Source organism: Natrix helvetica (genome assembly GCF_964273705.1).
Source record: "Natrix helvetica genome assembly, chromosome: 3".
Taxonomy (NCBI): domain Eukaryota; kingdom Metazoa; phylum Chordata; class Lepidosauria; order Squamata; family Natricidae; genus Natrix; species Natrix helvetica.
The window spans coordinates 124,849,494-124,877,324 of NC_138549.1; the positions used below are offsets into that span (position 1 = coordinate 124,849,494).

Below are 27,831 nucleotides of genomic sequence, written 5' to 3' on the forward strand. Positions count from 1 at the left end.
TAGCATTTTAGACTTTATTGCAACCTTTGAATTTTAATTACCAACAAAACAACAGAAGTTTAAAAGCTTTGCCCATTTCACACACCAGATAGGAGAAAGATGTTAGGTAAAGCACATTCTACCGGAGGAAACAGGAACAAGCACACCATTCTGGTGTAAAGAACTAGGATGATCCTGGGAGATGATGACTGACATTTCTTGTGTTCGATCCTATGGGCTCACCTGTTTAGCTATACTCAATTTTGAATATTTTTTTCATCAAGGTACTGATAGTTGTAATAAAATTCATGGTCTATAATTTAGACATCTTGAGAAATACATACAAATAATTCTATTCTTTGTAGCAGTACAATTCTTGGACATTCAATTTAGTACTGCACTCAGGTCTAAAAGTAACCAATCAAATGTGCCAAGCTTCTAGGATAAAATGTTCAAGTAAGATCAGTTTAGTATCCATTATAAATCCTGCTTTATCTGAAATAATTTTCATTGAATGTATTTATAAAGATGCTTCCATCCATATTTCCTTTTCATTAAATTGAGGAAAGAGAGAAGGAATACATGTATAGTAGCAATTTAAAAGGAAGGATGTGCACTCAACATCCCAGCAAAATATTTGACGTTTTCAGCATGAGCAGACATCAGTGACAAGTATGCAGATTACAGTAACTATATTATTTACATTTTGAGATAAATGTATTTGAGACTGCATTATGAAACAAACAAAATGTTAAAAAGTTGTGATATTTATATAGTTACTTACCAAGTACATCTAAATTGTATTAAAGTAACCAAAATATTTCTACAATTCCAAAGGCATGTCACAACTTTTGAGCACCCCTAATGTTTCCAAATTGAAAATTGAAAAATTTGACATGCCCTATAAAAACTGAACCATACCATACCATTGGAATATGTAATCCAGTATTTTAAAGTAAGTTTACGAAGTTGTCTTAAACACATCATCTTGACTTTTTATCACTAGGATGCCTAGTGCCTATATAGAGGTGTATAGGGCGAGTGATTATATTGGGGTCAATTTCTGTAATTGCTACTGTATATCTTATTGAAGACAGAAGGCAATGCAAGAGAATAAATAAAACATGTAAGATTGTGAAATCAATGTTCCTTCATCAACCCTAGGCATTTTTAGAAGCATAGGATTAACTCAAAGTTACAAATGTGATCAATAATGCAGTACTTCAGCTGAAAAGCCTTTATAATATCTACATTCAGACATAGACAAGCAATAAGTAGAAGGAATTGTCTCCAGAATTTTGATATGAAGAAACTATTTTGATGATAATGTTCATAAGTCATTTCAGATACATGTCCAATGACCAGCTGCTTTTGTGAGTGATTGTGAAATTAGAGAAGATTTCAAATAACCATTAGCCTATTTTTCAAATGTTTGTGTGAAATACTAAATGTCATCATTTTACAAGAACTCAACATTCATGCCAAGCAATCACATTGAAAGTAGCTTCTAATAAAATCTGTTATCACAAGAGGTGGCAAAGTGTACTCAAAAGCAGCTTCTTTATTACAGGGTTTGAAGTATACATACATACCCCTCCAGTGCAAAATAGTCCCACAGCACTACTGACTCTCAGTTCCCCACCCTTTCCAAAACAATACCCACTACCTGGGGGACAGCTGTAATGACAAACAAAATCAAGCAAGCATTAAAAATATGCACAATGTTTGATATTATCTCTATTCAGGAGCAAATGTACTTTTAACATTAGGAAACGAGCAAATCAAGAATCACCACCACATAAACACTCCCAGGATTTTCACTAACACATGCTCTAATTCGAATTTCACTGCTTACGAGCAATTGCATGTAGTTGCTGGGCTTGTATTTTTAAGCTTACAAGTATGAACTTCAAGAGGTTTAGAATATTAATTTCAATTGTAAGAATGATCCTCCCTCCTCAAAATTGGATTTTAAGTCCAATTTTCTCTCTAAACACTTCCTCAATGTTGTTCTAAATATAGGCATACCCCAGACCATTTTTCTTCCAATACTTCTTATGTTGTATACTCGGAGGTAGCAAGCTACACAAAGGAAGCAGGCATGGAAGGTCTCCCCCCCCCCCCATCATCTGAGCTAATGTCTAAGAATCTAGCACAAACCAGAATGGGGAGAAGAGATCCATTTATCCATTTCACAGCATACTGTTGCTGCCTATCATATCAACAAAACAGTTGTAGAGAAAAAGAAATATTGGCATTTATGGGAATCGTGTAAATTCAAGTGCCAAAACAATTTCACAAATGCAAATTAGATAGCTAACATATCTAATTGCATATTCCTACATAAGCACTAGCTAGGATAATACGTCACTTTATTTTTTTATTGGCAGATTTAAAAACAAATAAGCTTATTGAAAAAAAGGAGGCAGCTGGAGAGCGAGGAACAAAATTAAGAATACTGTTAACAAATATTATATTTTGAGTGGAAGAAAAACTGCTATTAAAATCATTGCAATACTTTTAGGCTAACTCTTCAAAGTTGATCCACCACTCCATTTTCAGACATTCTAACTGATTCAAGGTTAAACTGAAAGGATAATTCATATTAAAATACTCCTGCATATTCTACCACTACATCCCATACACTTTCTAATCTAGACATCAAAACAGAGAAGAATGTATTAGGTAATTACTAAAGTATTTTAGGGCATGGCATATTAGATATGACTGCAGAGAGCCTGAACCTTTGTCTTCCTAATAAGAAATTTCCATACTGAAAATTGTAACATAAGTTGTGCATTTTCACTCACAATGCTACTATGCTTCAGTAGATACTATGTTCCAATTAACAGTCACAAACAAATTTTAAGCACTGTCACCTGACTTGGAAAGTAAGGCTATACAATGCTTTAGATCTGACTCTTAAAAGAGCACTTCAGAGCATGTAGGGGCAGGAACATGGCAGCTGTCTGCAGCTCTTTAAAGTAGTCCCATCTTTCCCCAGAATCCTGGTAGCTGTAGAGGAAAGCCATGTGATCCCACGAAAAAAAATGCAACTACTTTAAAGAGTTGCAAATAGATGCTCCATTTATGCTCCAAAGTTCCTTTTCCAAATGATATCTATACCAGTGCACCACTCTATTAAGGGCTGGCATATAGCACACATAATGCAAAAGCCTATCTAGTATTCATCTAATGAGAGTATTGGTATCTCATTTGAACTTATAGCTAACTATTAGTCAGTATATAACTACAAATCCAGAATACTGCTTGCACTGTTCCAGCAAATGTCTAAATCAAAAAATGTGCAAGTTCAACAAATTCTTGCAAACGTTGAGCCTCTTCTGAAACGGTGAAGGACCAGAAATCTATACATAAAAATAAAACCCATGGCTAAGTAATACACTTTTTGGAGAAAATACCTGATCTCCTGAATATTTGATGGCCAAACATAATTACTAAACCATTTTATAGGGAAAGAATGATTTTCACATGATTTTATTGTCCCTGCCAGCAAGTCTTAATTTCAGTATGTAAAGTTAAAAGAGTTTTGTAAATAAAGACCAAAACAATCTGCATTTTAATCGACAAATCCAGCAATCACTGAAGGATTAAAATGTTTAAAGTCCAATATGGTGACCAATTTGCCTACTTAGAATAAACTGTATTTGAAATTTCTCTTTCTTGATGCATGTTTTTTGACAATGTGGGAACTTCCAGTGTAATTAGAAATGTGAAAAAGTGAGTTGATCTAATGCATTTTCATTGTATTACTACAGCTTCTTGGCTTGTTTATTACAGAGTACCCTGAGATGCTGGGAAAGCTATGAATATAGTGCATTAAAAGGAGGTGTAATAGTGAGTTTTAGTAAACAGGAGGAAGTTTACCAATAATCCAGACAGTTTATATCCCAGGAGACACATCTTCCATTTCCAGTTCAGAAGGCAAACATCAGCAACTCAGTGCAGTTGTATAAACAGCATCAATTCATCCCACATTAAACTACTTTCTTGGCACAATTTATTTTTCCTGACCCAAACAAACAAGAAATCACTATTAGAATATCATTAACAATATTCTATTCTAAAGTGTCAGTTTAACAGCCCTATAAAAACATTTTAGAGTTTTAAAAAAGTGTGCATGCTATAGATATTAAAACTGCAGTCTCTCCATCAGGAGTCTCAGTTCTCTTTCAGTTGTCTGTGTCCTAATCAGTTTAATGAGACACAAAACCTTTAGTTAAAGGCAATAGTTTGCTATCCTGGATAGTGTTACACGTATACTTAGTAAAATAAATAATTATTGTATTGTACGCTTCAAGACATTAGTCAAGCTCATTCAGCTAAATTTTATTATTTGTTAAAATGAAGGGCAATAAAGTGGCATAACATAATTTTTCATTTGTTCAAGATCAAGTTTAAGCCACTTGTTTCAACTGCACCTTTCAGCATGTACTGTGTATTGCTTTTGGTTTCAGTGATGCCATATTTAGAAATCCTATCCTATTAACAGAAAGTAGGGAATTAAAAAATTAAAAAAATATTATTGGTTCTATAGCAACTGCCCATTGAAGAAACTACACTAATTTATTTTTCATCAGGCTGCATGACTATTTCAGAATATTTTAAATGTATTTTAAGCATATAAGGGGAAGGGAGAATTATCTACTAAATTGGAGTACTGCAGGTTTAATTTCACATCTTGGCTATACTGTGACAAAGAAGTAGTCACCAAATATAGCAACTAGGTCCTGTCTCAAGCCAGGGATGAACTAATGCCCCTCCCCAAACTACCCAGCTCCACCCCCTCCCATAGCCCTTTCCAAAAACAAGACAACACTATTGGCAAATCAAGACAGTATGAACATCAACAGAAACAAAAATGTGATGTGTGCCAATGCATCAGGTTAACTATCCTATTAAATGACACAGATCCCCATATAAACAATTCTACTTGGGAACTAGATGTACCTTTGCTGCTTAAGAAATTAAGTCTACAATTCTGAGTGTGCTCCATGATACAATATTACAGACAAAGGAGACTGGACACTTGAATTTTTCCCTGGGAATTCTTTTCAGGGACATAAAGTGACTGTCCCACCATGAGGTGACACTCAAAGTACAATTCAATGCTTTAGCACAAATTACAATATCCAGTTCAGTAAGATGTAAGGCATATGGACCAAAAAAAGACACCAGCAGTATGCAACAGGAAGATAAATCATTTTACACATTAGTGCTTGATGTTCCAGTTCACATTTTTAAACTCATTTCAAATCCCTGATTCCTATTTACTGAAATTGGAATTCATTAGGCTTCTGACCCCATATGCTTTTGAATGAATGGTAACCAATTCTTTGTGATTCTGTCCATTGTTACATGACATAATGGTTGAAACTATAGAAAGAATTGAGCATCAGGGATGCTTTGCAAGTCTCCTTCCAGTCTCATTGTATTAAGTTTAGGTCAGGGAATAGGAAACAGGGAATGAAACTGGCCCAGCCACTAGCACTGTTGAAAAGATTTTTTTTAAAGAACAAGGCAGACAAGTTTATGAAGCCCTCTTTATAGAAGCAGCTTGTGTTTAAAAAAAAATCTTGCAAAATCAGTGTTAGATTTCTCCCTTTAAAAATGTTACGTGCAGATGTGGAGCAAGTGGCCACCACACAGACCTCAACAGTACCTTACAGTACAAAATCTAAGACATAAAGAATTGATCTCACATTTGTAGCCTTCTTTACTGAAACGATAAGAGATTTGGCTATGGTTGGAATAGTATATACAAGAACATTTCAGAAGACAAGGCATAGATGAAAGTAATAGCCTTGCTGTTCACATTGTCAATTTTTTTTGTTAATAGGGAAGGGGCACTTCATGCACAAAATGTGTATTACAAAATACATATCCAAGAAAAAGCAAAAAAAAAAAAAAAACCCAAACCACCCACTTTGCACTATAATGCAACACTCAAACATCTGCTCTGCCAAAGGCTGCTGCACATGTCTTGTTTACCAAAGAACACATGTGAAAGCGGCGAGAAGAGGGGAAGAAAGGAAATCCAAGTTTCAGTCTATGTTTCAAACTTTTCTGATAGGATTATCTTCAGTCATCTGATGTCGGATAGTGTGCTCTCCTTCGAGAATGAAGTGGTCACAACAGGAGTGCCATTATTAGCCAAATAGCCTTGCCTTAAGGTTTCAAAGTATGAAGCCTGTACAGGTTTGTGATACTGCAGAACTTTTATGGCATCATCTATCTTAAACCATTCCCTTTTCCTTCCTGCAGATAAAGAAAGAGGGGGAAAGGTTAAATTACAACAACTGAAGTATTTACAATCCTCTCCATGCCCAATTGTGCCAAAGCACAAGCAACCTAACTAATCAATCTCCTTAAAAATCAATTACAGGAAAAAACTGAGTGTTATTGTATCACCTGTAAAGTTTGTTGTTATATATTGAAGTAATTTACTATAATTAGTAGCTGAGAAGGAAATAATTTGGTTAACAAATTTTCAGTCAAGTAAAAAAAACTGTTTATTTGCTAATGAATTGCTATATGATTAAAATGATGTGTAAAATAGAACATAAAATAAGAACCTGAATCATATTGAGAACTTGTTATATTTCTGCAAATTGTAGATGGGTGGTTGTTATTCAAGGATATAAAGCACTATAAAATGGTATATACCATATTTTTCGGACTACAAGATGCACCTTTTTGTCTCCCAAAAGGGGGTGAAAATATCTATGTGTCTTATAGACTGAATATTGCCGAAGCCCTGCCCACCCACCAGCCATATTTTTGGTCTCTGCATGCCCTGTTTTCAGGCCTGTTTTTGAGGCTTTTGGGGGAGCATTTTCAAGGCTTTTTTTTGGGCCATTTTTGAGGCTTTTGGGAGGGGGCATTTATAAGGCTTTTTTGGGGCCATTTTTGAGGCTTTTTTCAGGGCGTTTTTTACCAATGCTGAAAATGCGGCATGAGGAGGCCAAAAAACTTTTGTTGTTGTTTTCCTCTTCTAAATTTAGATGCATCTTATATTCAGGTGCGTTTTATAATCCAAAAAATATGTTAAGTCTAAGTGCTATTGCTATATAAACATGGAAAATCTAAGATTAGGAAAAAGCCATTCCCCCAAATCATGGACATTATAAAGTAAGACTGTTGCCTTAACATGCACATGTACTAGATACATTTTTATCATTTTATCATTTCTCTACTTTTTGGAAAGGTCAAATAAAAAATAAGAACTGGAAGATGGTAAGAATAGCTATTTCATGCATATTTCTCAGCATACTGCAAGAGTGTTTGGTTAACTCTAGGTTAGAAGTCCACAACTGATTCTGAAAAAAGGATCTGATACATGTACTAATAAAGCTTTGAAAAATACATATTTTCAAGATGTGAATATTTATGTGCTATTTTTATGAAAATATAAGCAACAAAAATATAATAAACTTTGTAACAATTGCAAAAAATCTTCCAAATACAATTTTTATTTTTTTAACTCACATTTTATACACCTTAATCTAAATAGGGGGATTCAACTATTATCCTCCTAAAGAGAATCAGGGACACAAATGAATTTGTTTGCTTACCAATATTCACAGAATCCTCCCAATCTTCCAATACTTCTGTGACAATAAGTACGTAAACATATGTTCTGTGTTTCCTGTCTTGGTTCTGAAAGGATAAACAAAGTTAATTTGAAGAAATATAATGACTATAACAATGCTAATCTTACCATTGAGTTGAAACAATACTTACAATATGTCTCATCAACAGCAATGCTCAATTATGACTTGATTTCTTAATCAAGGAGATTCAGATACTACTAGTAAGTTAAAACATAAATAAAACTTCTTCAAGCATTTTTGTCCTACATTTGCAAGTGTTATCCACTTTGAAGAGGGTTCAAATCAGAAAATTTATCTTCTAACCTACCGTAACAGAACCTCTACATGTCTCCAAACTTTAATCACATATAAAAATGTTTTATCAATTCTGTTGATATTTGTACTTACCTCAAAAATTCCTACTAATCTTCCTAATGTCCCTTTCACTCCAGCCTATGATATATTCAAAGAAAAGAAAAAGGCATTTAACATAAGTCGGGTGAAGCTGTAGAATTTGAGAGGTCAGCAAAGTAGCATCATCTATAACATTTTAGCTTGTTTCTCAGGTGCAAACTCACAAAACAACACCTCATATACAGTTATTGGTGGAACAATGCCTCTGGACATTGTTTCACCAATTGTGAATCACAATATTGTGACAAAGTCACAATAACAATCTCTCTCCACCAACCTTCTCTACCTCAAGGCTACACCTGGATGAGAAAATAGACCTGGCATATATTATAAAGATCTGAACAGATGAAAAGAGGAGTGTTCGCCTTTCAGAAATGTGGTGGATTTCCAAAAGGCAAACACTCCTCTTTTCATCTGTTCAGATCTTTGTAATATATGCCAGGTCTATTTTCTCGTCCAAGTTTGAACCATGAATTACAGGTTTCTCACAGGTATACCTGGCATTTAATGTCATTAGCCAAATTCCAAGATATAACCCTTAAACTTCCAAACTCCTATGCACCTTATATCCTGCTCTCACTCTCATTAGGTAAGAATAAGGTTTAGGATTATCATTTGGGTGTGGGGGTAGGACTCTTGTCTCTCACTTAAGCAGAGGTCTGTAATGCCAGTTCAAGCAGTTCCCTGGTTCTTTTTTTCAGCCCAGACAACTTTTTTGCAATTTTGTACTGTCCATTCTCAAAAAGTAATGGGCTTCTTAAACATTCAGTGAACTCTAAAGCCAGTTCTCGCCTCCAATTTTGGAGAACAGGGACCCCTCAATTTGATTCCTCCACTACCTCTCTTTGCTAAATATATTTCTGTAAATAGTATAGAAATTGCCAACACTTATTTTATGGTTTTAGTGGTTTGGGGGCTTTACTGTTGTTTTGAGCTTCTCCGGGTGTGTTTAAAGATGGGCGGCCTTATGGACAGATGGATGGATGGAGGACTGATCAATCGATCTTATATGCCAGGTTCCATGATCTGACATAAAAATTTATATGAAAACTCATTTGCCAGATGCTGTATAGTGCAGAATGGGACAATTTACTACAGCCAGATCGCCACTGCCAACTCGCCACTGCCAAGTCATTGCAGGACAATTGCAAATAGCCAACTCTCCACAGGGAAAACTTGCCACAGGTGGACAGAGAGACGGCAGCACAAGCAAGCAAGCAGATGGGTGGGCAGAGTGCAGAGGGGAAGCAACTGTGGCTGGGGACATCCCATTTTCACACCAGGCTCTGAGCAGAAGCTGGGAATTGCAGTAGCAGCAGTCGAGATGGGCAGTAGGGAGGTGGCAGCAGCTAAGGGCTTCCCATTTTCACACATAACCTGCTGATACACCAGGCTCTGAGCTGGGTGCTGCAGCAGCTCTGCGCCTAGTGTGCCACCACTGATTCTGTGACTAAGCCAGGCTTGGAACAGCCACTGATGTTACTGCCACCATGCTGGGCACAAAGCCTCTGTTGCTAATGTTGCCACCTCTGTGCTGGGTGCAGAGCCGCTGCTGCCAATGTTGCCATTGCCATGCCAGGACAGAGACGCTGCTGATGGTGTTGCTGCCACCACACTAGGCATGGAGCCTCTGCCATCAATGCTGCTACTGCTGGTGTGGCAGTGGCCATGGAGGCTGCTCCAAGCCCATTGCAGTGGCAGCATTGTCAGTGGCTCAGTGCCCACAGCAGCAGTGGTGGGGGTTGTGAAAATGGGAAGCTTCCAGCTGCTGCTACCTCTTTGCCACCCACCCTGATGCACTATGTACTCTGCCCACCTATTTGCTTGCCCAACAGCTTTGCCTCTGGCTATGTGTGGCAATGTCTCTGTGGTGAGCTGGCCATGTGTTGTTCTGCGGCAATTTGGTAGCGAGTTGGCAGAGGTGATTGGCAGTGGCGAGCTAGCAGTGGTCAGCTGGCTGTGGCAAGTTATCCTAGACTCGTATAGTGATATGCCAGTTGTGGTGGCAAAAGCAATTTCTAGATAAGCTCACTGAACAATCTAAACTGCCTATCTACTAACAATATTAGTCTTCTTTTCTTTTTAGCATAAAGCACATGTAACATGCCCATCCTGCTAGACCAGATGGAATGAGTAGATGAAATAGGACAGATACAAATTTTTAAGGAACCTGGTCCCATGCCCTATAGTTTAATTCTTCTCAGATATACAATTTCTGGAAATTTTTATTTCTTAAAAGGAATGGATGACAATTTGAGATAAATTTGAAAAGGATCACATTTGGGGGGGTTTTCTCCCGGAAAATTTTTATTTTTTTATTTTCTTATATACCATTTTAAGTATACATTCACATAATTATTTTTCTTCTTTACATTTATCATTCTTATACATTTGTTATTCCATTTTATAGGTTATAATATACATATACAGTTTGGGTTCACATTTAATCCTTCACAAAAGGATCACATTTGTAAAGTATCACAAAAGTACATAAAAGCAAACTATTTTGAGATGTTTCAACATAAATGGATTTTTCTCTTCCTCTATAGGCAATTGTCATGAAAACAATATACTAGGCAATAGTTTCTCAATGGGAAAGTATATTTTTTGCCACAATTCTTAACTACTATCGAAAACAGGAAAAGTGGGCAAATTTTGTTGCTCATTAACAAGCATAATTTGAATATAGGTAGTCCTCAATTTATGACAATTGAGCCCACAATTTCTGTTGTTAAACAAGACAGTTGTTAAGTGAGGTTTGCACCATTTTACGACCTTTCTTGCTACAATTAAGTGAATCGCTGCCGTGATTAACTTAGGAATATGGTTGTTAAGTGAATCTGGCTTTCCTATTGACTTTGCATCTCAGGAGGTTGCAAATGACTCCAGGGCACTGCAACTGAATTTTGATCATGTGACCAAGAGGATGCTGCAGCAGTTATAAGTATGAAAAATGGTCATGTCACTTTTTTCAAGTGCCATTTTAAATTTTTGACCAATTATTATATGAACTTGTAACTTGAGCACTATCTGTACTATACAATTAATACTTGGATAATTTTGAAAAGTGAAAAGAATGAATAGAAAGAATAGACAATTTTGGATCCAAGCAGAATTTGAAAACATACCTCTTCGCAAACTTCCCGCACAGCAGCCACACTAGGCTCCTCTTCAGGCTCCATTCCACCTCCAGGGACAATCCATCTGTCAGGATGACGACTACTGCTAACTAACAGCACCTATAAATAACAACAGAGCTTGTCTACATGTTTACACCTTACACAATTCTACAATTATAAGATGGTATCCTGCTATATAAAATTACTAGAATTTTTTTCAATTCCAGAGAGTATGCTAAGTCCACCTGTACTTAGATAAAGACAGAGAGTGGAACTTATATTTATTTACTTACTTACTTATATTCACCTTTATATTTATAAATAATTCAAGATGGCAAACATAGGAAAAATAGGATCTGTTGAATGATTCCGGAACGCCTGTAGATCCATGCCAATTTTAAGCAAAGTATGGCCAGCTGGGAAGCCAAATACTTTGCAGCCGCTCTAATACTGTCCTTGATGGGTAATGGGGCCTGCCTGGTGCCCCAGAGCAAGGTCCTTGCATAGGCAACCCCTCCCAGCGGCAATCTGCTGTAGACAGGCAGCGGCAATGAAACGGCTGAGAAATTTTCGCACCACTTTAAACCATCTAAAATGGCTGCCACATGACTCGGAAAGGCACTGGGGGCTATCTGGAGATCAGTAAGGCTTTTAACAGCCTCCGGAGCTCTTAATAAGTGGGGCCCTCCTAACTACCTATCTGGCCCCAGGCTCGACAGCAGGCGCTGAACGAGCCCCCCCGCCGTGAAGTCTCAGCCGCATGGGTGCGAACAGCAGGCTCGTTCTGAGCAGCCTGATCCGTGCGAAGGGGATGAAAGGAAACGTATGCCTTGTGAATAACTACCCTAATCTACTCTATACAAAAATAAGAAAAAAGGTTACAATAATCATACTGCTTGGACAGTCCAACTTGATGCTCAAGGACTGGAGCTCCCCAACTGCTTTTAGGGCGACTGAGTTTTTTAAACTGGGCCTCTAAAGGGAGCAGGAGGCGTGGCTACATGAACTTTGAACTCAGTCCTTGGGCAGCAAGCTACTCCAAGCAGCACCTAGGAGAACATGTTAAGTCAAATTACCTACCTAAAAGCTTGGAATATTCCTCTTCCTTCCTGTCCCCCTCCCATATCAACTCTCACATTCTAAATGGCCATAGACTCACATATTTATCTTTACATCTCTTTTTATCCTTTCATACATTTACCCTTTTTTACAAAAAAAAAAGAAAAGAGAGGAAGATTTAAAAAAGCTGGATCTCTCAGGAAAAAAATAATGAGATAAAGAGAAACAAATCAGGATGAAGCAACTAAAAGATTTTCCTAAAAGCTGAAGTTAGATGACATAATACTTTAAAATACAAAAATGTGCAATAGTGTACAATGTTCCGTTACATAAAGCTCCCCTCAACTGATCAGCTATTAAGTGACATTAAAACTAAACTTTCTGAAACTGTTTCATTTTTCCCTCCAGTATTGTAACTAACATATTTAATCTTTAAAGAACAGAAAACAAACAAGTCTTTAATTTTTTTGAAAAAAATCAGTTTTCCACAGTTTTTCCGATATTTAGATATGCACTGGGTTCTGCTCTAGACAGATGAAATCAATGCAACCTTTTTCAAGATTATTAAAAAGACACTGTTCAACAATTAAATCCTGAAGTAATTATTCTAATTAAATATTTATTGAAGTAATTTTGTCAAGTAACAAAATCCAGAATTACATTCCACTGATTTGAACTAGAAAGATTTAAATGGGTCTATCAAGTGCACATTAAAGTTAAAGCTAAATGTTTAAACTAAAATATTAAACATAATTTCAGAGAAATAATGTTCCATTGAGGAACATTGAGACAGAATTTTTTCAAACTTTCATGTAGAAGAGACATTTTTCTCCTATTATTTATACAACCTGATTAAACTGCTCAAATGACTTTTGGACAGCACAGTCAGGATTTATATCCTAAGACTAAGTGCATTTTCATGATCTGTCAACAAAAGGATCAAATGTCAGAGTGAAAATATGGATTGAAACCTCTACAAAAGCCCAGCAGCAAATGGCATTAGTATAGCAGAAAAAAAAGATTGATAGCTGTAAGGTTCTTCTATTTAGTAAAACCATAACGAAGCCTTTCTTGGCTAAAGATGAAAATCTGCTGCATTCTTCCAAACAGTTTTATCTATCATCATGAGAGAAGATAATGAATTCAATTTATTCATGAAGCTTTTCGCTACACACTTTAACTCTGTAACTACTCTTTTTGCTTCCTTTCTGTGAAATCTTCTGGGAAGTTCAAATTCGGCTACTATGAAATACAATTGTCAGCAACAGAATTAAAAAGGGAAAATGAGTAAATGTAAAACTAGTTTGCAAATAGTTTTTGTAGGCAAAGTAAGAAAGGGAGTCTATTTTACGAAAGGGAGGGGGAGTAGTTGGGATGTCAGTGCTCAACATCAAGTGATGTTCCCATTGTTGCCTCCTTCTCAGAAACTCCCCCAATCTTAACAGGAACAAGTCATTCTATGGGAGAGTCTCTCAAACTCCTAAAATTCTTTAACACTTGATAATGAAATTAAATACTTCCATATTTAATGTAATAATCTTCTAACACTACCCAGGGTCAACATTTAAAAATTAAGGCATTACTTTAAAAATCAAGCATACCTATGTGATTGATATACAGTTGCATGACAAAATTTAGGCATCCTGGTCAAATGTTTCAATGAATTATTGACAGCAACTCTCACGCAGCAGGTTTTCAATAACATTCAGGTCTGCGAAATTTGAAATGTATTATAAAAACCTTTATCTTTCTTTCCAATAAATATTTCAAGGTTGATTTGGAGATATGTTTTAGATCATTATGTTTTCACTCACCTCACATTAAATTTAGATTAGATAGATAGATGATAGATAGATAGATGATAGATAGATAGATAGATAGATAGATAGATAGATAGATAGATAGATGATAGATAATTTAGCCAAATTCATTACACACAGTATTTCTTAGTCCAGCAACTGCCACACAAACCCCAGAATAAAGCCACCCTGCACATAACAAGCTGTTGGCAAGTTTTAAATGCTACACTTTTTCGTTCCAAATCTATTCTTTGTGGCTGTTGCCAAACAACTGAACTTTAGTTTCATCAATCCAAAGCACTTCATTCCACAATGTTTCAGGCTTATCAAGGTTTTTTTTTTTTTTTTGCATAGTTTAGACAATGACTTCTATGATGAGATTGGAAAAAAGCTTTCCTTCTGGCAATTCTCTCATGCACACACCACTGCTATATAAGCAAAGCTGTATTGTGACTTGAAGATACTCCAGTATCAACTAAATCTTTTGGCACATCCTTTGCATTGATTTGGGTTTTATATTTTGCAAATCTGATCAGTATGTGGCCAGATCTAACAGATTTTTTTTCTTCCAGATCTTTTTTGATTTCAACTGTTCAGGTAATTTCCATTTCTTAACAATAAAAATTGCTAACTGGAAATGTAAGATTTTTAATACCCTTCCTGGGCTATTTAACAGTGAATTAACTGTATTTTGATATGCTCAGACAGCCACATAGGATGGAGATGGTTATGGGCTCTTCTAAGACTAAGAGTTTAAAAGAGTCAGAACACTTTTTACCTGCAGAATTGGCTTTTCTTGGCCAAATAAAGCCTAACAAATCAATACTTCAAGCATTATCATCATTTTGCTTTCCTTTCAATTTTTTTCATATGCTGTAACAGTTACTCTATATATGTAGTTTAGTAAGGATAATAACATTTATTGAATAATGGTACTGTAGTTGTAAAGTCACTGGCAAGTACCAAAAATAGAATGAAAACGACCGTTGGCTTACCTGAATGGTCGTTCTCTAGGTTGTGCGGGAGTGTCCAAGCATGGGTAACTTCAGCTTGCTGCCCAAGGACTGAGTTCAAAGTTTGTGTAGCCACGCCTCTTGCTCCCCTCAGAGGCTCAGTTTAAAAAACAAAGAATAAGTCCCAAAAGGAAGATATATATGAATGTTCTATGCCCTCAAAGCTGGTACACACGCACCTGCGGGCGACCCCAGGGTGGGTTGGACACTCCTGCAGTGCCTAGAGAACGACCATTCAGGTAAGCCAATGGTCATTCTCTAAGCGCTGCTTGGAGTGTCCAAGCATGGGACATACTCAAGCTATGTAGTCCCGGGGTGGGAAGAAGAACTGTCCAGGGAGTCCCAATGACCCGTTGTAAAACTCTTCTCCCGAAGGAAGCCTCCATATATGCAAAGGAATCCAGTCTGTAGTTCCTCACGAAAGGAGATGGTGACGACCATGTTGCGGCTCTGCCTATCTCCTCGATGGGCGCTTGCGTGGCCCACGCGGCCGAGGTCGCGGCACTCCTCGTTGAGTGTTCTGTAATGCGAGGAGGAACCAGTCTAGCTTGTTGCTCGTAGGCTAGTTTGATACATGCCCGTATCCAGCGTCCTATGGTGGAAGATGAGACCTTCCTGCCCATGGAAACGGGCTGAAAAGACACAAAGAATGATTCTGACCTGCAAAAGGAAGCAGTTCTTTTCTTGTATATGCGCAGAGCACGGTGAACATCAAGTTTATGTCACACATGCTCCCTCGGATGTCTGGGTCGTGACAAAAATCAGGAAGAATCACCTCCTGTGTCCTGTGGAAGACACTGTTGACTTTCGGCACAAAAGCCAGATCCAGCCTGAGAACGACCCTGTCCAGATGCACAACACAAAGGTCCTCTCTGACTGAAAGAGCAATTAGCTCGGAAATCCTGCGGGCCGAGGTGACAGCTATAAGAAAGGCCATCTTGAGAGACAAGTGGTGCAAACCAATGGATCGAAGCGGTTCAAACAGAGCTGCGGTCAGAGTCTGTAGAACGATGGACAAATCCCAGGTCGGGTATCGGTGAATTGTAGGAGGGCTGAGGTTGGTAGCCCCCTTGAGGAAGTACGAACTTGAGGATGCCTACTAAGGGACAGATGTGAGTCCGTGAACAGAATGGTGGCCAAGGCTGCCATCTGCCGATGGAGCGTGTTAGGCGCGAGGCCTTTGTCCAAGCCCTCCTAAAGAAAGTCCAGAAGTTGTGGAATGGTTGCAGAAGTGGCAATGACGTGATGAGACTGGCACCAAGATAAGAAAGCAGACCAAGGCGCCTCGTAAATCCTGACAGTGGAGGGCCACCTGGATGATACAGATGACCTTGCCTGAAAATCTGCTGAGCCTTAGGAGGTCCCCTTCAAGTGACAAATGGCTAGTTGCAGCCACTGGAGTCCGGATGTTGAATGGCCCCTTGACTGAGGGAGATCTGCTCCTGAGGTATGCGCCAGTGCTTGGTCACTGACAGGCTGACAAGGTCGGCGAACTAGGACCTCCTCAGCCAGTGTGGTGCCACGAGCAACATTTCCACTCCCTCTGCCAGACTTTTCCTGATCACCATTGGTATCAATGGAAGAGGCGGAAAAGCATACAAGAGGCCGGGAGGCCAGTGACAGCATAGGGCATCTGTCCATTCCTTTCCGGGGACTGAAACCTGGCGAAGAATTGGGGGAGATGCGTGTTGGCCGGAGTGGTGAACAGGTTGACCTTCGTGAGGCTGAACAGAACAACGATGGATGGAGACGCCACTCTGAGTTGTTGATGGTAGTCCTGCTCAGCCAGTCCACGCCACATCGTCCTCCCCCGAGATGTGGTCCACCTGCAGCCATGCCAGATGACGCTCCGCCCATCGGCCCAGTCCCTCCGCTTCTGCCATCAGAGCCTGAGATCAAGTGCCGCCCTGATGATTTATATATGCCTTTGTGGCAATGTTGTCGGTCAGTATTAGGATATTGGGGCCCTTGATGTGATGGTGAAAATGACGCAGGGCAAACCTGGCAGCCCGGAGCTCCAACCAATTTATGTTGTGGGCGAGCTGCCCTGAATTACTTGAGTCTGGAGGTGAGCGCCCCAACCGTATAGGCTGGTGTCCGTTATGACCAGGCGCTCCGGTTCCTTGAATAAGGATCCCCATAGCAGGGCCTCCGACTGCCACCACCTGAGGATCCAAACCACCCTTGGAGGGAGGCGCACCACCCTCCTGGAGTTACTGGCCTTGCGTCTCTGGATCGGTAGGAGAAACCATTGGAGATCTCACGCATGCAGACGCTCCCAAGAAACCACTGAGATGCAAGAGATTAGTTTTCCTACAACTGGGAGAGACAGACGATGGACACTGCCGCTCAGATATGTCTCACCAGAGATCTGATGCTGTCCACCCGCTCCCGTGTGAGAAAGACTTTGCAGCTCCTGGAGTCGATCAACATGCCGAGATGCTGGATTCTGGATGTTGGAGTCAGGTGGCTCTTGTCAAGATTGACTGAGAACCTGTGGCGTTGCAGAACGTGGATGGTGATGTTGAGATCTCTTTGGGCCTGCCCCCTGGACGACGGGTGAATGAGAATATCGTCCAGGTAGCTGTTGTGGCCCAGCAGGAGCCGTTGAAGCCGCAACCAGACTCCGACAGCGAGGGGCCTTATGAGTCGGCTCTGGAAGATGTGGAGGACCCTGGACAGGGTTCTGACTCCAAGCAGGGATCAGAGAGGCTGGTTGGCCACCAGGAGGCGCCTGAGGCATGGAGCAGCGGTGAAAGCCAAAGGAAGTGCGCTCCTGATGTTATGCCTTGAGCAGTGGGGAGGAGACAAGGGAGTGGTCCTGGATGCCCAGCAACAGAGGGCTGATAGACGTAGAGAACAACTACGCAGATACAGAAGATAATTGGACCCAGGTGGTGGTAATTAGGCTCCTCTCAAGATAGTATATAAGGAGTGACTTTCCTGGAGGCTGATTGCAGGATTCAACTTAATTACCAACGCTGGTGTCTGTTTCTTATCTTGGAAGTCTGGATTGCTCCAAGGTCTAGTCAGTGTGTTAATTTACTGTGAATAAATCGTCTAGCAGTATTCTTGTCTTGGAGTACTTTGGTGTATGAAGAGGGGGGTCAGAACAGGTAGCATTCAAGTCTCACTGGGAGAGATCAGAGATGTGCTGAGATGGTGGCTAGAAGCTTGGTGAATGTCCTTGGGGCCAACGAGAGGCTGAAGGCTAGGGCCCTGTATTGGTAGAGCTGGTTGGCAAACTGGAACCTCAGGAACCTTGCGGTGCGTTGGATGAATGGGAACATGCAGGTATGCCTCCTTCAAGTCGATGGAAGTTAGGAGGTCGCCCTGCATGATGCAACCCAGTATGATCTGAAGAGACTGCATCTTGAAGCGCTTGTACGCTAGATGGATGTTGAGTTTCTTGAGGTCCAGTATTGCCCTGAAGACTTTAGGGCCAGGAAGAGAATCGAGTAGAACCTCCTGACCCCTGGGGACCTTTTCTATGGCCACTATCTCCAGCAAATGTCCTATCTCCGCCCGCATCAGCTGGCACTTGTGGGCAGACTTGGGAATGGGACAACGGACAAAGGTCCGTGGCGGGATTGAGAGGAATTCCAGGATCAAGCCATGACGGACCGTATTTAGAATCCAAGTTTCCGTTGTTGTCTCCTCCCATTGAGCGGCGTATAGTTGGAGACGACCACCTATGGGAGGGGACCGGTGATGTCACTTCGACTTCCGAAAGGAAAGGTTGGAATACCCCCCTCAGAAGGGCCTGCAGTAGCCCTGTTGCCTGTTCCTGTCCCTGTAAGATGACCTGTCTTGGGCACGATCCTGAGATTGGGAGTATGACCAGTTAAATCCCCCAGAGGAGGCTGGGGGATCTGCGTTCCGAAAGGGCTGCCTACGAAAGGACTGACCCTTGCGGTCTGACTTTTTGGTAACCGCTGGCAGGATTTTATGTTTATCCTTGGATTCAATGAGGACCGAATCCAAGGCCTCCCCAAAAAGCTTTCCTCCCTTAAAGGGAGAGGAAGCAAGCTTCCACTTCGCCTTCATGTCTGCCTGCCAGTGGCGAAGCCACAGCAGACAGCGTGAGGTGACATTGGAGGCGAGGGCTCTGGAGGAAAATTTTGTGGCATTAAGCAAGGCGTCGACAGAGTACTTGGCAGCCACTATTATTTTATTCACATCCTGCTGCGTTTTGGTGTCTCCCGCCGGCAGGCTGGACAGCAGTTTGCAGAGCCAAAACAGCGCTGCCCTGCTAAAGAAGAGGAAGATGCTCTCATTGCCCTTGTGGTGGCCAGGTAAGTTTTATGAGAGGCCTTCTCCGCCCTCTTGTCCTTAAGCCTTCCAGGAGGTCGGCTGGAAGCACTGAATTGGAAGTTAGCGCTACAATGGGATCATACACCTGAGGAAGTTTTAAGAGATCCTCAAGGCTACTCTCCACGGTATACAGCTTCTTATCTACCCCACTGGCCATCAAACCCGGTTGGGCCCATTGGCGCTGGATAACATCCAGGAAGAGCTGGAGGGCTCGGACCAGATCCTGAGGAGGAGTGGTCTCCTTGATGAGCCCCGCATCAGGATCCTGGGGCCCAATAGTATCTTTATTGCCCTGATCAGTGGAAGGCTTGTCTGCCTGAGCTGGTAGACCCATTGGGGGGGGGGGGGAGCCCTGGCCTTGGTAAGGAAAGCTCTAAACACTGAGGGCTTGAATAAGTCTGAGAAGGCGGGCGTATCGGGAAGAGGATTTTCATCCTCTGATAGTTCAGGAGCATCCTACTTGCCTTCCTCTGCCTCTGACAGTTCACTGACTCCTGAAGGGGTCGGAGAGGAGGCTCTAGCTGGTGGGTTCTTAGTCGCAGCAGTGCGAGCCCTGCTCAAATTGTTGGCCTGTCTAGATAAGTTGATCCCTACCTGTTGGATGCTTTCTGCAATCCCCTGGGAAACCGCATGTGCAACTACTTCTTGCATTTCCCTGGACAGCTGAGGCCCTTGGTCTTCAGGAGGGCACAAGGCCCTGGGTCCGGCCTCAGGTGGAGGCAAGGATTCCTCCTCAATAATAGAGCAGGCCTCATTCATGGACTCCTCAGCTAGAGATGGACAGGGAGACCCGGGAGAAGCCCTAGAGGGATTGGGTGAAAAACCAAAGTCCTCTTCCCCTGCCAGGGATGGGGACCTATCCCACTGGGGAGTGGGAAGGGAAGGACCTGCAATCTCCTCCATGGGTGGAGAGGGATTCCTTGCAGGTCTCTGGGCCAATTAAGCCCTTTAGAATTGCTTTTCAAGGGCCCTTTGGCATCTCTCAGCCATCTTCTCTGCAGCCTTGGATGCCTTCCTGGGTTTGGGCTGCTTTCCCTTGGATGGGCCCCCAGCCCCCTCACCCTTATAAGCAGGGTTGAGCCTGCTGCACTTAATGGTGATAGGTCCCGCCTGGGAATTGGATTCAGCATCTGTGGTGTTAGCCATGGTATCAAGCACTGAGGCAGAACTGGCTTACTGAGCCAAAGAAACAAGGCTTTAGGACAGAAGATGGGAGCCGAATGTCATCAGAAACAGTCAATGTCCCAAATGTTGAAGAAAAGGCAGGACAAAATGGCGCCGGTCAGAATGCGTCCAAGGCGCTCACAGATCCGCACTAGATTTAAATATCAGGGGATGGCCAAGCAATAGCCAAAATCCCTGCAGCCGCCCAGTTGAAAGTCCTGGGGAGGGGGAGGTCTGTCTGGAGACCTGGAGCGAGGGCAGATAATTAGAACCCCTCCCGGCGGCGATCTGCAAAGGAACAAGTGGCAGCGGCTTAAACGGCTCAGAATAAAGCGCATGAAATTTTTTCCTTTTCAAAATGGCCACCGCATGCCTGGAGCAGCACCGGGGAAGCTGTCGGCTATTCAGAAGGCTCAGGAGAGCCTCCGGCTATCAAGAAGTCCTCCGACAGTGTTTTAGGGGGTTCCCAGCTGTCTACCTGCCCCCAAAGCTCGCCAGCAGCCACTAACGAGCCATCCCACAGTGTAGCTGCAATCGCGGCAGCGCAGAAGCCAGCCACGCTCCAGGCAGCTTGTTCCGCGCGTCAGAAGTCAAGACACGCAATTCACACTTTTGACAGTTTTGAGGAAACAATAAGGAGCTAAAGAAACCTAACCTAATTATGTACAAAAATAATAAAGACTACACTACACTGACTTGGAGAGTCCAACTTGCTGCTCAAGGAGTGGAACTCCCCAAAATAGGTCTTTTTAGGGCAACTGAGTTTTTTAAACTGAGCCTTTGAGAGGAGCAACTCAGTCCTTGGGCAGCAAGCTGAAGTTAACCCATGCTTGGACATTCCAAGCAGCGCCTAGGAGAATCTTATTTTTTCTATGTTATGAAACTACAGTATGATACAAAAATTACCAAAATTAACATTCACTGTTTTTAGTGTGGAAGAGTGACATATTTAATGTGGAAAAGTGGGAACACAACTATCTGACTTTTGCATCTGAACAATTACTGAAGACTGCAGAAGAACTCTGATGATTCAGATCCTCCAAATCCTCAGCATGCATTTTTTATATTTGAAACAAACTATTAAAGGCAAGCTTCTAAGACACACACGGAAATTTTATTCTCTTGCAAGACTAAGTTTCTCATTATATGAATGTAAAATATTGCTCAATAGAAGAAACTCTCTGAAAAAATTATATGCTGCTAAGATAGTGTCTTAAAACACTATGAAAAAAGAGTCATTCTGCTTGTGTTTGAGGTATACAGAGAATGTAGTGTTTCCTAGCATGCAATCTAGGCCTAGAAACTTTTCCAAAGCATTAACATTCCTGAAATGCTACCTTATGCCCGCGTTATCCAAGTGCCAAATACAAAGAGCACATCTCTGTAAATGGTGAACATTTATTAACTTCACAAAGCTAATATATAGAGCCTGATAATGCTAAAGTTTATATTTAAATGCATAATACTATGGTAACACAAATATTAAGTACTTCTTCCTAACTTAAAATGTTGAAAACATTAAGGAAAGAGGCTCAAGTCCCTGTCCATTTTTCTGCCAACAGATTAATCTCCAAAACTGAAGAAATAGGATCAAATTTATGGAATGAAAAGCAGCCAGCAAAAGATAGGCTGAATCTGAAAATAGGTGTGATCCAGTTGGGGACCTGGGAAAAAATGATTCTAGAAAAAACAATATTTCAATCTGCCAATGCTATGGGATGGCTATTTCGGCATAGTTTGAAAGATTATCAACTCCTCTATTCTGACCCATCTCTGTCCTTCCAGAGAGGTTTTATTAAGAAGTCTGAAAGATTCCCAGAACCTATAGTATTATCTTCATGATTTCACTGCCATGTTTTAAAACAATGAAATAAATCCAAAACCTTCTATGTTCCAGAAGCTCATCTGTAGGATTTCATTAGTAACAACTGAAAAGCATTATTTTGAACAAAATCAGATGACTTTACATCTGCAAAATATAAATTCACAATATATATATATATATATATATATATATATATATATATATATATATATATATATATATATATATATATATATATATATATATATATATATATATATATATATATATATATATATATATATATATATATATATATATATATATATATATAATTTATATCATTTTCAACACAGTAATTATTGTATAATAGGGTATGACCTAGATGAGTGGTGTCAAACTCGCATCATCACGTGACATATTAGACCTTTTCCCCCTTCACTAAATCAGGCAGGGGTAGGCCAGCACGTGATGCATCTGGCCCATGGGCCGCAAATTTGACACCCCTGGCCTAGAGAGAGATATAGGTTTTTAACATGTACTTAAAAGATATAATAATTGGCACATTAGTTCACCAATTTCAGGGGGAAGCACATATTAAACCTAATGTGCCACCTGAGAAAGCTTACCTATTAGTAAGCAAAAGATATTTTGCATTTAAAGTACACACAATACGTTTTCCCACCAACAAGCTCAATGATCAATTCATACTGCAAAGCAAACCATTAAGCATCTATTGTTCAGATGCATTATTAGGAAAACCTTGAACCTGCCTTGGTATAAGGATTATATTGCATTTTACATTTTCTGTTGCTCACCTCTAAAGCACCTCTATTACAACATAGATATATAAAACATCTTCTTTACAAAGGTTCTACTTCTAGAAAAGGTGTTCATTAAAAGATTAGCAGGTTACTTCACTATAAATTCTGGAAACCAATCTGTTCTCTTTGGCCCTTCGTTAAATGATTTTAGTATTTTTTTTTAAATAATACTTGTTGCTTTTTTATTGTGAAGGCAGGTCATTTATTATGCTAAATTATAGGTGATTTATCATCTCTTACTAGGCATTGTTACTAATTATTTATTAAACAAACATATATGGTCTCTCAATTCATACACTGTGAGTTCAGGTGGTTTACAATATTAAAAATCCACAGTATAAAATACCTAAATGCCTCTCCCCAATAAAGGCACTCAACTTGAGAGAAACTCAAATTTATTATCATGTTCATTTGCAAGTTCTTTCTTTAAACAGATTTGCATTAAAAAAGACTATCAATTAAAATTAATTGATACACTGACGCTTATTTTTAAAATGCCAAATTTGCTCAGTCACATGTTTCTCTGCAGAATTATAAATTATCATATAACACTTAAGATAATTTCTTTCTGGAAATGCCTGCCTGTGCACAGCATTCAGTATGCACTACCTACCTACTCATGCCAACTGAAGTGCAACAGATGGCCAGTAGGAGTATGGCATTTTTTTGAGTGATATCAATATTAAACATGTCCTTCCCACAAACTATGGAATTAAAAGTTTCTGGAATTACTTATTTATTTTTCTGTTGATGAAATCAGAGTTATTTCTTTTCTGCCAATCACAATACTATTATATCTATCTGATAGTATTAGAACTATATTTTCCTATTACAGATTTTCTATTACAGCTCTTCTGGTGTTTGTCAATCATTATCCCAGTTTTGTAGTTTAATAATTATGGTGAAGAATTAATATATTCTTAGTTAATTGATAAATGGTATTTAAAAAGTTATATTAAAACATTTTAAAGTAATGCTGCAATTTTTAGTTTATGTACATCTAAAAACTGTTCTGGATCATATCATAGGATTATAACAAATTCTTGTCAGTGACATAAAATCGAACATTAAATTAAGTCCTATTAAGTTCTATTTATTACTTGAAATAAATAAGACAATAAATAACACTAAGTGATTCTGCATGTCCTTAAACACTATTTTCCATTTCATTCTCTATCTAATAATTAATTTATTATCTTTCCTTTTCAGTTGTAAATATAAAATAATGAACTTAGACAATAGTAATTTTTACAATAAAAAACAACACTTGCAACCTGTAATCTATTAAGAGTCCATGCACCATATTGCACGTGCTATACGCAGGAACAGAAAGCTCCTTTGTTCTCCACTATTATGCAGTGCCATCCTGCAGATAACCTCCAAGTGAACAATCAACTTCAAGCTTCTGAGTTCAACCTGTTGACACAAGAAAAGTTGCTACAGATTGCCCACGAATCTTCAAGAGGCTACGGGTAATCCTGGACTTACAACAGTTCATATTTAGTGACCATTCAAAGTTATGTCATTGAAAAATGTGACATGGCCATTTTTCACACGTACGATCATTGCAGCATCCCCATGGTCATGTGATCAAAATTCAGATGCTTGGAAAGTGACTCAAAAAATTTGGGCTCAATTGTGGTCATAAATTGAGGACTACCCATACTGTTCTTTCTGCTCCATTTCTCAACACAACATTTATTTACTTCTGCAAATGGTATAGTAGATGAATGAAATGCTATAGGGCCTTTACACAGAACTTTCAGGAAGAGGCATGTTTTATTCTCCCCTCTACTATATGATAAAGTCATTATATGGTCAATGCCAAGGTGCTCTCTTTTTCATATCCCAAAGTACAATGTGAATATAACAATACTTGACCTATTTTATAAAGTTATTCTATAGAGCAGGGGTGTTAAACTAGTGGCCTGCAGGCCGGATGCATCATGCGAAGGCTATGTCCATCCCAGTTCCATGAATAGGGAAAATGTCGCAAAACGTTACATGACGGAAACATGACGCGGCAAGTTTGATACCCATGCTAGAGATTAATAAGACACAGTGCTTTACAAACAATAACACACAAATTGAATTATATTATATATACACCCGAGTACTTTTTAATTTATAATTAAATAGTATCACTTTTCCAAACACATTCTTCTAAGAAATAGAGTTTTTTTAGTGAAATATTGCATGGCACAACTGCAACATGTTGAATTCCAGTACTAATCAAATATATGAATGTATTCCTTTCAACAACCACAAAGAAAATTGGTCAAGATCATGTTCCTTTCAAATCTTTCTATTGGCAATTTCTGACCAGTCTTTTTTGACCTATTAAATCCAGAAATATTCTTTCTTGCCATCTCATGTAATATGCGCAAATGACCTACGGAAGCAGGAGAGCTGTGCTAAATTTCAGATATTTTATCATATACATCTGTTTATATCATCTTCCATTGCTATATAAGTAGTCCTCAGCTTATAACCACAATTGAGCTCAAACTTTACGCTGTTAAGTGAGACAGCTGTTAACTTTTGCCTGATTTTATGAGTTTCCTTGCAGTTAAGTTAGTAACACGGTTAAGTGAATCTGGCTTCCCGTTGATTCTACTTGTCAGAAAGTTGCAAAAGGTGATCGATCACATGAACCTGGGACACTGCAACTGTCATGAGTCATCTAAAGCATCTGAATTTTGATCACATGAGCATGAGAATGCTGCAATGGTCGTTAAGTGTGAAAAACAGTCATAAGTCACTTTTTTCAGTGCCGTTGTAACTTCGTAAGTCACTAAGCAAACTGTTGTAAGTTGAGGACAACCTATATTTCATTCTGCAGACTTTTATCTTTTATTTAAGAAAAACTCTTATTAGTATAGTAAACTCATCAACTTTCTTAACTATAAATTCAAAAATAGCTCTACTTGAAGAAAATTTATTTAGAAAGTTCTGGAAACAAATATATAGTTTCTTTTTTCCTGTTATTCTTAAACTAAAAACCTTGTTCTTACTCCATCGAAAAGTGTTTTGCTAGTGGCTATTGCTGATTTGTAACAGCTATAAGCAAGCACAACTGTACTATAGAATATTGTGCATCTGATGGAAACAATTCCTTTGATGTTTTACATAATTTAAAAAGTATTCCTATTCCTCATTCAAATAGTCTTCACCATCTTGCAATCTATCTGTGGCATGTGTGTAACAACCAGTAACATTTAACAATTACAGTAACAAATTAAAATGTTTTCCTCTTCAGCAGTTTTTTCTATGCATCACCCTTTTTCAGACTAGAACCAATTATGCAAACATATTTGGTGGAAAGCCCAGCTGAAACATATGGCTTACTGCAATCAACCTATAAAGAATCATACCACATATAAAGAATCCAACCGCCTATTTCTTATTGGTGCTAAGGAGTATAATTAAATGTTAAAGAATATACAGAATATAATATAATTCCATGATCAATGCACCTCCTCCCTTATTTCTTCTGGGCAGACGTGTGACATTTCTGAAGAAGGGTGTGCACTTATAAAGAAGTCCTGCTTAAATAATGTAATGTAATTAATGTAAAGCCCTTACAGCGTTTTAGCATTAACCCAGTTATCTCACTGTACTATAGAGGAGATCAATACCGTCTACAATGCACGCATTCCCGCGATGAAAAAAAAGGGGGGTGGGCAAACGGAATATATATACGGTTTTTTTACACAGAGGGCCGTTTTTAGGCCAAAAAGTGCTTGCACCTCCCACAAACGATTCACAAAGGGGAGAGAGCGCCAAAGGACTGTTGTGAGTCACTTCTCGCCTAGTAACAGCCGCGTGTTCTCGTACTATTAGCCACTCGGGAACTCCGTCCGTCACGCTCTCTCAGTAACGGCAGGCGTGCATCTTCAAGAGCCCAGACAGGGAAATGGGAGCCGCTAGCGAGCTCGGGCCGGAAGGGCACCGGGAGACCATTCCCAGCCTCGCTTCCCGTTCGGGCCGACTAATTCTTCGGGAGCAGCCACCCTCCCAAGCTCCGCCCCTCCCCCCATCCTCCGTCGAGTACCACCCAGCGTCTCCGCCCCCCATTTCTCCCCCTTCAGAGCCCTCCAATTCGTCACACCTCCCCTCCCTCCCTCCCTCTCCCTCATGTCGGGCGTCCCGTTCCTGCCCGAAACCAGCGCTGCCCGCCTCTTCTCCGCCCCCCACCCCAACCTCGGTTTGGCAGCACCCTGGCCGTTTCTTTCCTCCGGCTCTCCCCTTTTTCCAACCTAGCCCTCCTACAAGCGCGCGGCTCACCGACCTCCTCCTCGCTCTCGTTGCGGAAGCAGAGGCAAGCCGCCCGTTTCTTGTATCCGTCCCCGTCGTAGGTTCGAGTCTGGTTGGACTTGAGCTTCATCATCTCCGGTCGGGGAAAGGGTGGGGAGGCCCACCAGGGAGGCAGCAGCGAGATGAGCCGAGAAAAGGGTGTCGGCTCCGCACGCGGGTTAGGTTGGGGGGGTCTCCCTGCCTGAAGGGGGCGGGGGACCCGCTATCCCAGAGAGTCTCTGCCTCCTCACACAACAGCCGAAAAGGAGGGGAAGCCCCCTGTGCACCGCTACTTGCTACAAATACTGTCGCCGTCCACCCGCCGCCTTGTTCCCGCTCTCTGCTGCTCCAGGGCTAGGACTGCAGCTTCTGCCAGCGTTTCGGCCACCGCCGCCAACGACGACGACCGCGGCGCCATCTTGGGGCATACTAC

The 27,831-nt window shown here is 40.3% G+C and overlaps 1 protein-coding gene across 1 annotated transcript; it reads right to left on the bottom strand.

Moving 5' to 3' along the window:
• On the bottom strand, positions 1 to 27,831 carry NUDT3 (nudix hydrolase 3). Its single transcript, XM_081949330.1, has 5 exons — positions 27,394 to 27,831; positions 11,135 to 11,245; positions 8,001 to 8,045; positions 7,575 to 7,659; positions 1 to 6,258 (listed from the first exon to the last, which is right to left on the bottom strand). The coding sequence occupies exons 1-5, from the start codon at positions 27,490 to 27,492 to the stop codon at positions 6,086 to 6,088; spliced, it is 513 nt and encodes a 170-aa protein (XP_081805456.1). The 5' UTR covers positions 27,493 to 27,831; the 3' UTR covers positions 1 to 6,085.